The following is an 11,714-nucleotide window of genomic DNA, read 5'->3' as shown; positions in this document are numbered from 1 at the left end:
GACAGTACTGTACTGCGAGTTAGGAGGAGAAACATATTCAGCCACATCAAATCATGAGGAGATGGTATTACTCCACAGACAGGTTTGGTGCTGGTGGTTCTCATATCCAGACTTCCTGTCACACGATGAACATTCTTTTGGATTTGTTTGTTATTAATAATAAATGCTATGAAAATATTTTGAAATTAAAGCCTTACCGGTTTTCCACTGCAAGGCAAGTTTTCCAATCTATACAGTTTAGATAAGGAGTGGAGGAAGAGATGACGCAGTTGTCATCTGTGAATAACTCCATGGGGGACAGGAAAAAAATTTCTCACATTAGACAGATCTGTAAGTGAGCTGAAAACAGAACACAGGAGGTTGAAGACAAACGAATCCAGACTAAACATAAAGCTTTCCCTTTATAATGTTTATTGACTACTAAGAAGGATTAAGACATATAAACCTTAGTTATTCAAGAGTTAGATTTCTTAAGTCTTAATTTGTTTGTAAGAGATCCCATCATAGCTCAGACAGAATTAATAGGTTCATTCCTGATGTAACTGGGCAAAGTTTTTTTACCTGTTTTGCAGATCCAGTTACACAATCATATTTGATTTCCTCAGCCTCAAAACATGTGATCTTATGATAAAGTGTGTCTATTCATATCTCATTTGAATCAGTGTTACTCTGGCTTTAATAAATAACAAATCATCCTGTGTGCATAAATTAATATGCTCCTACTTTAAAATTTTGTACAAGCAACATGACTTTGATGCTTTACGAGCACTGCAGGACGCAAATATTTTGAATCATTTACCTGAAGAAAAGTCCATGTTCAAAGTTTTTGATGGCAACTGCTGGCAAATACAATTTTTGCAGATGCAATTCCCCAAAAAGTAGAATAAAATAATAATACAAAATCAAAGCAAGGTTTTTAGACAAAGGCTGAGCAAGGAGAGGTAGAATAAAAATAGTGAATCAGATTCAGTAAGCTTAGATCTAATCTCGCTCAGGGTCACCTCTGTAGTGAAATTTATTGGTATTACTCTTTTGCTATAATTATGCTGCTACAGTTGTATTATTATAAATTATTATGTTTCCAAAGCAATATATCAACAGTAATTCCATTGAAATCAATGACATAAGGAATAAAAGAATCAATTCACCATACCCAGTTGTCTCTGGACGCAGAATTACTGTGTTTTTTTTTTTTCCTAGGAAAAACAATGGAAATAAATAAAAGATGGATATAAATCCAGTAGCAATAAGTCAAAATGACTATAATGCAATTAAATGCTTATGTTTAAAGGAATCTATTTTGAAAAGAGAAAGGAAGTCTGGAGCAATTCATTAACTTTGTTGACTTACTCCAAATGTTCAGAAATTAGCAACTGTTTACATTTGCTAGTATGTAGCTACACCGAGTATGCAGGGCATCAGCAAGGGTTTGGTGCCCTCTTATGTTCCATACCAGCAACGTCAGTGATTCCAAACACTTCATAGATCACTTGTGACGGCTTCTCAGGTTACAAATTGTTAAGAAAGTGTCAACTAAGATAACTAACTACTTAATGCTTCAAAAAGGTTAATAACCACTTTAAGGTGGTGAACTTAACTAACAGTAATGAGCAGACCCACAGACATACCGGCGCACCTCCCCCTTCAGCTTTTATTGAGGCAGCTCAGCCTCACTAAACTGATTTTTGCATGGCACAAACCTAATTCAGGCTTCTTTTGTTTTGGCCAGGCAGATATTGTTAATCAATTGCTGATTATGATAACACATACACACACACACAAAAAAAAAAAAAGGCTGGTTGGCATCACAGAAAAATCAAGATGAACTGTATTAATAGACCTGGTCTTAACCTCCTGGGAATGTCATCTAGTTAACAATCTAGGCACTTACCCAAATAAAAAGATCAATTAAATAAAAAAAAGTCTGCAAAGTTGGAGACATCAAAACATGGAATATTCCTGTTTCCTTTACTTGGATACTCCAGTGATTACTTCTTGCACTTCGAAGTTGGCACCTACTAAGTAAAATCAGATTTTTGGGGGTTTCTAGTAACGACCTTCTATTTTCTTTCTTGTTAACACTGTAGCATGTTACTTTTCTTCTTATGCAAGTATTTCTAACCCATAGAGAAGTCCCCTCTTGATCTTATAAAAACTAAAGAGATTGCTTAGTAAATCTTTTCTGGAAATAAAATCTGACTTTATTATGAAGTGGTTTTTAGTTTGTTTTTAATTTCCCCTATTAGCATCAAAAGGGTATACAGTTTAAATACTATTTTTATATGTGGCACTTATGTAAGTCATCATCCCATTTTACTAATTACTCAGAGGAAAACATCTGGGAGAGATTTATGTGCTTTTTTTGATACATAAATTAGAATGCATGAGATTGGCCACAGGTACAGTAATGTATAAAAATAACATGGAATTTTAGATTTCATTTGAGTGTTGGTATCAGAAATTATTAAATATCTTGCTAAAGTGCTGAGGACCCCATATTTAGAAAAGCAATCCATTGCAACAGAATGTATTGATAATAGAACAGAAATAAAGCTCCCAAGCCTTTCATAGTGGGAAATTCTCAATTTATTTTATCAAATTATCCTATTATGCAATTTTTCAGAAATCAGTTTCAAGATGACACATACAAAAACCTTCAGAGAATTAGCAAGTTAGTGCACAAATCAATCATTTTCTCAGTCTGGTCGTAGACGTAGAGGTAAAAAGGAGTCTAAGCATCTCATACTCGTTAATAATGAGCATCCCTTCTTATCACAGATACCCAAATGCCTGGAGGCAAGGCACATTTTGGCACCATGGCCTACTTCAGTAAAGCCAGACAAAACTGGACAAATGCTCCCCATTTGTAGGGGCTGCCAAAAGCCCATGTCAAAAGAGAGCTGAGAGCAGATCCACGCAGCAAACAGAACCTTGTAGAAATATGTTATTTGTCAACATCCAAAAGTGCACTACTCCTTTACTGAACACAGAAGCATGTTCCCAGAGAGCTTTGAGTCCAGTTTCAAATGGATGTGACAAAGGAAAAATAAATAAGGAAAGGATGTGGTGAGGAAGGATGGATGTGTCTGGGCCCCTTTCTATCACCAAGATACTGTAATATCATTAACTACATATGAGTGTAATATTTTTTAAAAGAAACCCACCTTGTGTAAGTGAGAAATAGCTACATTGCACATAGAGCAGAGATCCCTGAGCTAGTGGAGACCTAGTTAGAAAATCCACACAACACACTGCAAAGCAATGTGGACGCATCACCCAGGTCTAGAGGAAGTTCTGCTGCCTTTTCAGCTAATCAATATTACTTACTAGATCCCCTTTAAGACCAAGTGATCATACTTGCTAGTGTATAACTCTGAAGTTCTGGTTCTAAGGCTTGCATGAGGGCAGCCAGGTTAGATCTGCTTTTGTTATTGTGGATGTAGTCAACAACAAAGCATTCACATTTAGTGCATTAAATCTCAAACAGTACTGAAATCAGGCCATCAGGCACCACAGCTGAATTACTTTCTACAGAACATATGAATCTGACTTTTCTGGACAGTTTTCCTATCTGCTGACCCAGAAATTTGTGCTCATAGGTTGAAGCCTGCCAAATTAAGATGCATTTGCTTTTGACAACATTCACCAAAGTGGATGAATAATTCCATTTCCCATATTCCCTTTCAAAAGAAGCAGAAAAAAATAACGCCTCTCTTAGCTGGTAATTAGCATTAAAATAGTCCACACAGCAGAATAAGTCTGTGGAAACAGCAAAAATCCTCCCAAATGTTTTGAAGAGCTAGTAGATAAATATGGAATGTGGATCCACAGCTTTACAGAGGTAATCAATTATTCACTGTCTTATTTCTGCCATGCCATTTTCCCCATCTCATTTTCCTATATCCATTTCCCTCTGTGCTATAAAGTGAACTAACTTAAAGTCTTGTAGCAACATGTAAAGAAAACAGAACCGCCCTGGACTGGAAACAGAAAGAGACAGCATTTTTGAAGGACAGAGCTTGGAGACATCTGCTAGGATACAGCATAAGAAACTTAACTCTAGACATCAACAGAATCGATGTGTTGGATATAAAGCAGTTAAAAAAGTCCCCAAATCGAAACAGATGCACTGCTGTTAACTGACAGAGCTTCAATAAACTTGGGAGGAAATAATGTGTCTCCCAGTGCCTAATGCTGATCAAGACTTTCCCAGCAAATTGCAATTTGTTTATCTTGAGGAACTTAAATGAGTTGAACTTCAATATGTTCCACTATGAAATCCTACGGAACAGAAAACTCATGCTGATATAAACCAAATCAGGTTAAAAATTGATTTAGTTAAGAACCAGTACTTGGCTTCTGGGCACATACTTTTAATTTAGTTTGAAGTGCCTGGTATCAATTTAACTTAAGCTTATTTGTCTTATTGACTTTACCACTTCAGCTAGAACTGAAAACTTAGATTTCAATGCTTACGTCATTAACCACCTAAGGCAGATGCCAGTATCAGCACTGACATCAGTATCCAGTAGCATCTTATTCAACACCACAGTGCATCTCTGTATTCAGTGTTGGGTAGTATCAGCACAATGATTCTGAAAATCAAGCGAAGAAACACTAAAATGAGGTGCTTGCTTCCCTGGAAATCATTTATGAACTTCTTCTATAAACAGTTCTGACCTTCATTTAACAACACACAGAGGCTAAGTAGGGGAGCTCCAAGATGACCCTATGCATTTAAGAAGAGCAGCTGTGTTTGTATTTATATAATAAAATTAAGATGCTTATCAAGTCATTTTACAATTCCCAGCAACAAAAGCAAAAGCCACCATAGCATTACTAAAATGAGTAACAGCTCAAGACCAGTACTTCTCCAGGACTGCAGAACAGCTAGGACAGATTCCTAGCTCTACAGTTCTGGAAACACAACATTCTGTGCTTGTCTAAGGAAACACAAGCTACAGAAAACTCACGGAAATGTGGACATAGGTCTTGTACGTCACACAGCTTGTGCCACGGCAGTTGTGAGAAACCATCAACTTAAGGGTATGTATTTTTGTACTTGCTGGGCTCCAATCTCTGCAACATAGACTGCTCCACTCTTCATATCTACATCCACAAGGTGTGGTTTGGTTTCATCTGCCAGCTGGACTGTGTTAACCATAGCACAGTCCCCAATAGAACCAACCGATGGTGCCGCCAAGATTGCTAACCGGTTGATATTCAGCTGAGCTACAATCAGGTATTTGTAATCGGCAGTAAATCTGTGAAAGACAGAAATGTGTTTTTTCAATTGTGAACTCCATATGATATCCCATTTTAACACAACCATGCACTTTAAAACAAAAAAAAACCCTCCTTAATAGTCAAGGTTTTGAAGGCTACAACAGACCAAAAGCAGTGGAACATTGAGAATTAACTTGTAGGCCTTGCTCTACATGTTGCTGCTCCTTGAGACAGATTATGCTACAGAGAACACATTCAATACATTATCTCTTCCTCTAAAAGCTACAACAGTAAGGTCAAGGACACACGACGACTTTAAAATGAAGTTCCCAGTCCTGCACTGAAATCCATTGGGCTTGTTATAAAGCCAGGATTTCCCTGTCAAGATACAACTGTGCAGATCTTGATATGTGATTAGGGCCCACCACGCTATTAAACTGGTTAACTCCTTGTTATCGGGCATTAAATATCAACATTTCAGTTCACCAGTGAGACTGCACCTTATTTATGTCATTGCATGTTTCTAGAAGAACTGCTCAACGATACCTGACAGAATAGGGTCCATCTTCTGAAAAACAGCTGCTCCAAGACCCGAGCCATTCCCCTGTGACTTTATCAAAAACTTGGATTCTTCTGTTGTCTCTGTCTGCAACCCATACCTGTTAAGAACAAAAATCACGGCTGTTCACAAATAGAACAGTAGTCTCATTTCACGATCCAGGCCTATGATGACTGCATCTGCAAACACTCTGCTATGCCTAACGCTGCTATAAATACTGAGCAACTTAGACACTAAGAGCATTTTCAGTATGTTTTGTCTAATCAGTTTTGCGCTTATCTCTGTTGCACCCCGTGCTAACTGGGTTCACAAACACTGCAAGATAGCAATACCATCAGACAGTTCCAACGAAGGCCTCTTTTGTATTACAATCATTGATTTTAGCTGTTAATAACTCATCAGTCTGGTAAATTTTCTGAGATATCACCCGCAAGGGAGCAATAAACAAGCTGACCCGAGATCTTTCATCACCACTTAAAAATGAAACACTACTACAGCAGTCTCTTAGATTTCTTAAGAATTGACAATTATTTCTAACCTAGGCTGATGATCAACACCACGTTGGCAATAAAATCATAGCCCATTGCAATTGCTGTCTTTGAACGTATATACTCACAGTTACCTTTCAACACAAAGCAGCCATGTCCCTCTACTTCTCCCTCTCACTCTGCCAGCTTCGGCAGAGAAGTGGTTTTTATATATGCTTCTTATTCTGGTTCAGACAGCATCAGCAGAATTTGCTCAAACCAGTGATTTAAGATGTTTTAGTCAAGTAATCTTATTCTCCCTGAAACAGATTAAGGGGTGACCGCACAATTCCTCTATAAGAGCAGCAGGGCAAAAGCCAGACTACGATTAACACCTGGCAGAAGTAGACTCTTGAATGCCTTGAGCTGCGTGTAGAAAATGACTGATTTTCACAACCTAGCCAGAGCCTTACTATCATCTTAAACTTGGAATTTCCAAATATGAAATTAAATTGTCCCCGGAAGAAACTTAAGCGCTTAGGTAGATATTTATTACAGAATATAATTCTCCCGCACTTTCACAACGGCAACACGTTAGAAACTGAAGGAGGAACAGTCTGTTGTTGCGTGGACACGGACAATGTAACCGGTCAGAACCCTGGTGTTAACCTTGCAACCAGCTACTTTAGTAGGATCTGCAGTGAAACTTCAGCTTATAACCACTATCACCCCGAAAACTGTAACCCACATAAAAATGACCTACATCGCAACAGTTCAATTAAAGAAAAATACAATGTGTTTTGTTCAAATACATGTAAAGAAATCTGTCGGAAGATGAAAAAAAATTCTCCCTTTATTCTTTACCCGTCCAAAAGGATCCACTGTTACACTGTGAGGAATCCTGAACTGACCAATGCCGGTCCCATTTGTTCCAGTCAGCCATATCTCTTTGTAATCTAAACAGTGAGCACCATGAAAAATAAAAGTAAAAAAAAAAAACAAAACAAACAACACAGTAAGAAAACCAAGAAATAAAAAGCTTTAAGTCATTCCCTTGCAAAGTTACTTTGCATAATTCTTAAAAGGTGGAATTTTTAAACCCAGGCTTTCTAAACACAGTACTATCAATACATAAACCCAAGAAATACTGGAACTACTGGATTGTTATTAGTGGATTCAGGATTATGTTTAAAAAAATGTAGCCACTAGTACAGAAAAGCCATAGTCCAAGGCCCTGTTACGCACTGTATTAAAAAAATATATACATAAACAGTTGGCTGATTATGATATTAATTTGTTTACTGATTTCATTTTTTACATTTGTTACCTGGCAGTTTTGAGTTTTAACAATTTACCATTTTGCAAACTAGGTATCAGCAAACTGACTGTTTTATACTGATAACAGTATAAAACAATGCAAAGGAGAAATGGTAGCTCCTCCACTTTTCCCCAACTGCAGACGTGCACAGACTCCTCACTGACTGCCCTAACCAACACTGATCATCTAACTGGGGAATATGAGCAAGCTAATTAGAATCATCGAATAATATAAGAGATCTTCAGACACCATCAGTTCCAATCTGCTTGTCAAAGCAGGATTAGCCTTGATAACAAACCCAACTCCGAAGTTAAATCAGGTTGTTCATAACTCATCAAGTTTTGAGCATCTCCAAGAGTGGAGACTGAACACCCTTTCTGGGCAAACTATTCACTGTCTTATCATCCTCACTGTGAATCTTTTGCTCCAAAAAACAAACTGGAATTCTCCCCTCTTGCATCTTTTGCTCAGTGTTCCTTGTTCTTCACTGTGCATCTCCAAGAAATGTGTGGCTCTGTCTTCTCTATACCCTCCCATTACTGACTCAAAGACAGCGATAAGAATCCTCCTTAGCCTTCTCTCTTGACGACTGAACAAGCTCATTCTCTCAGCCTCTTGTCATAAGCGATTAGGAGATTTCTCCTGAAGTGACAAACAGTAAAACAGGACCTGATCCAACAAAGTCTTCAAACCAATGTTAAATGACAGCTCTACCTAGTCCTCGCATGAAAGTATTCTCAACCTGTGTCATTTAAAATTCAATTTTCAATAGTCAGCTACTGCGGAAGTTCATTTTTCCATACCGTTGGATAGTTTGAGCAATCTGTTATTCATTCCTCCGTCTCCATCCACAACATAGATATCTCCACTCTCCTCTACAAAGATCTCTGCTGGTTGATCAAATTGTAGGGGAATCAAACTTGAACCAGCATTACCTGGCGTGCCCAAGATCTGCATAAGTTTACCTGAAGGGCTATACTGTTTCACGGTGTGCCCATATTTCCCTGAATTCAGAAAAAAAAAAAAAAAGTGCAAAAACATCTTAACAAAACAAAACGTAAGTATTACAACTGATAACAAAGATTCAAAAAGAAAATCTCCTAATACTCACAAGTGATATTAATAAATCAAACAGACAAAATTCTATAGTGAGAATATGACTGTGGGTTAGTAAATCCATAGGCTACAACAATATTCTTCCATTGTATTAGGACCACCAAACCTAGGACAGAAGATAAGTCTAGCCAGAAGATTTTTTTTCCTCCCTGATACTTCTCCTGGGGAAAAAACAAAACAAAACAAAACAACAAAACAAACAAAAAACTTGCTTACGAAGTTCAGAACCTGTAAGCAGACACACAGCTTAACTCATGAACCTTCAGAGTATTTTGTGCAGCACCTGAGAAGTTTGTTCATGGCAAGAAAAGCATGAGTCTGTCTCAGAATTGTTTGAAAGACTTAAATAAATGAGTTTTTTAAAGCAGTATCTGCAATATTAGCATTTTCATCCCCACCTGATACTTCTCATATCACCACCATGCGTACCTGTTCCAACATCTGTGATCCATACTGAACTATCTGTTTCCGTGTTCAATACAAAGATACCATGAGGCATTTCAACTGTATTATTCCAGGAGTAAAGAAAATAGCCTTCTTCTGAGAATACAAGTACCTTTGGTACATTATCTCCCCTCTGAAAAGGAAAAAAAAGATATATTAAGAAAACACATTAAGCAAGTAATCATATTTTTGAAAATTCCTCTTTGTAAGATCTTTGCTATGTTTCATAAATAATGAGTCTCCCGAGACTGTCTACTAGATCTCATTTTTTCCAGCCAGAAGAGAGACAGAATGGTCTAAGTTTAGCATGCAAAACCTTCCACACGTTCTAGACTTTCAATTTAAATCGTCTAAAGTCCAATTTTAAGAGCAGCGAAGCTCCTGCAGCTATCTTGATCATAATTTTTGATCTTTTTTTTATGTTCTTGCTGAAAAATACAACAAGCATAATACAGGCATGAAAAACTGTAACGATACTTATTAGCTTATTACCACTTTCCATAGAGAGAATGTCTTATCCATGCCCTAGAGATACCAATGCATGGAAAGCAAATAACTGAAGTCCAATTACTGCAACAGGCTGAAAGAGCTGTGCGGTTTTGATTTCATAAGATAAATGCTGAAAGAGTGGAAGGGGACTAGTCAGTTGCCCCAGAAACACTGCTTACCTTACAGTTAGAGAAGAAGCTACTGTAAATCAGTTAAGAGTGATCATGTATTCATATCACAGAAATTTAATGCTTTTGAAAGCACAACCAATTACGGTCCCAGAACTGCTTTAAAAAATTGATATAGCAGAGATATCTATACTTATATTTCCACAAATTTTGATACAATAGTTATTCATATATATATACACACACATATATATCTTAATCTAAAACAGAGACTTTAAAGGCAAAAATACACCAGGTTAACAAGGAGAGAAATATAGTATTCTCACTCACTTGTCCCACATAGACCAAACCATGAAGAGAATCAACAGCAACACAAAATGTTTGACCAGTGAAGTATTCTGGAATTTTAGGCCACCCTATGTCCAGCTTGTACATCTGTTGCTGTCCCTTCCAAGGAGAGGAGTAATTAAATGCTTTTAAAACCTGAAAATACAAGAATAAATATCCAATAATAGTTAAATCCCACATTGGTGGGATCAGAAGAACCAGCAGTAGAAAGTAATGTTCTGAAACATCATAAATCGACTTATTAAATTTAAATTAAGAAAATAGATAAACAGAAACAGGCACATAGCTAGGGTTTTGGACTGCAAATGGGAAAATTTCAACAAACTGGAAATTAGCTAATGAAGCCCTTTGGATTGGGAAGCTCTGGAATTAGGAGAACATTCTGACATTTCTCATATCAAAGTTGCTATTACTAACTGTAAATCACACTCACAAAATGAGGAAGACAATAGAGAAGGTTCCAAATGCAACAGAATAAATAACCACTTCAAGAAGATATGAAAATAAGAAAAATCATAATAAAAGGAAAATACAGCTCAAGAAGAAAACTACTTCTTAGAAATGGGGAAGTGTGAGATACCAAGAATGGCAAAACTCAGGTCAATGTACATGTTTTAAAGGACAATGGAAGAAAATAATCTTCCACCTTTTTGTTCTATTTTTCCAGCAGAAGGATGGAAGCTAAGCACAGCTATGCTGCAGCAAGTACTGGATGGAGAGCTAAGCACTGAAACGGAAAAGAACAGACCAGAACTGAGAAGTAACAAGTGGTGACCCTGAAGGACCAGGGCCATCTAACACTCATGTTAATTGCCTTGCCAGAAGTAGCGGTAAGTTGATGACAGAGAACTACAAACAGCTTAAGACCAGACTAGCATGAAGGAAAACCGAAGAGTAGTAAAGCAGGGAGAAAATCCAACAGTAAAGAGCGCAAATTCGGTGACCCACAGATTATGAAATTCTTCCTCTTTTAAGCAGAGCACATTGCTTCGAGACCCCTAAAGACGAATCACCCAGCGTCTGCGCTTCTCTCAGCAGGGCTGCAAAGCCACGTAAACATAACCTCCGCCTTGAACGACCTAAGCCAGAAGAGGCTCAGGAAGGCCTCCCGCCTCCCGGGGGTCGACCCGCACCCCTGCGGGTCCCCGCGCAGGCCGGGGACAGGCAGGCCCCGGCCCCGGCGTTCCCACCCCCCTCCCCCGGTATCTGCCTTCGGGCGGGAAGTTGTCACCAGAGCTGTCGCACAAAGCCCCCGCGCTCCGCCCCCTCCCTCAGGTCCGCCGCCCACCTGCGCCCCCCAGAGCAGGACCGCGGGCGGCCCGCGTTGCCATGGCAGCCACGTGACCGACAAGCCACCCCATCCCCCTTCCCGCCACCGGGTGGCCCACGGGGGGGAGGGGGCCTCCTCCTCCCTCGTCGCCTCTTCTCCCAGCGCTGGGCTGCCGACAACTGTGCCGGCCCTGAACCGAGCAGCGGCAGAAGAGAAGCGGGCCAGAGACGGCGGCGCGACGCCCCACGACATGTCTCAGCGCTTCGGCGCGACGTGCAGGAGTTGGAAGTAGGGCGAGTCTGGCTCGTGTTTCTGCTACTTCTGCGCAGGCAGTGATATGACGACCACC

General features: G+C 39.0%; 1 protein-coding gene across 1 annotated transcript; it reads right to left on the bottom strand.

Annotated features, from left to right (window-relative positions):
- Nucleotides 1-5,035: 5,035 nt before the first annotated feature.
- On the bottom strand, nucleotides 5,036-10,224 carry NHLRC3 (NHL repeat containing 3). Its single transcript, XM_009882352.1, has 6 exons — nucleotides 10,078-10,224; nucleotides 9,116-9,263; nucleotides 8,374-8,574; nucleotides 7,117-7,208; nucleotides 5,773-5,885; nucleotides 5,036-5,264 (listed from the first exon to the last, which is right to left on the bottom strand). The coding sequence occupies exons 1-6, from the start codon at nucleotides 10,180-10,182 to the stop codon at nucleotides 5,036-5,038; spliced, it is 888 nt and encodes a 295-aa protein (XP_009880654.1). The 5' UTR covers nucleotides 10,183-10,224.
- Between the last annotated feature and the right edge of the window lie 1,490 nt (nucleotides 10,225-11,714).

The sequence above is a fragment of the Charadrius vociferus genome, unplaced genomic scaffold (assembly GCF_000708025.1).
Source record: "Charadrius vociferus isolate BGI_N301 unplaced genomic scaffold, ASM70802v2 scaffold263, whole genome shotgun sequence".
Taxonomy (NCBI): Eukaryota; Metazoa; Chordata; class Aves; order Charadriiformes; family Charadriidae; genus Charadrius; species Charadrius vociferus.
This window is presented reverse-complemented; position numbering and strand designations above follow the sequence as displayed.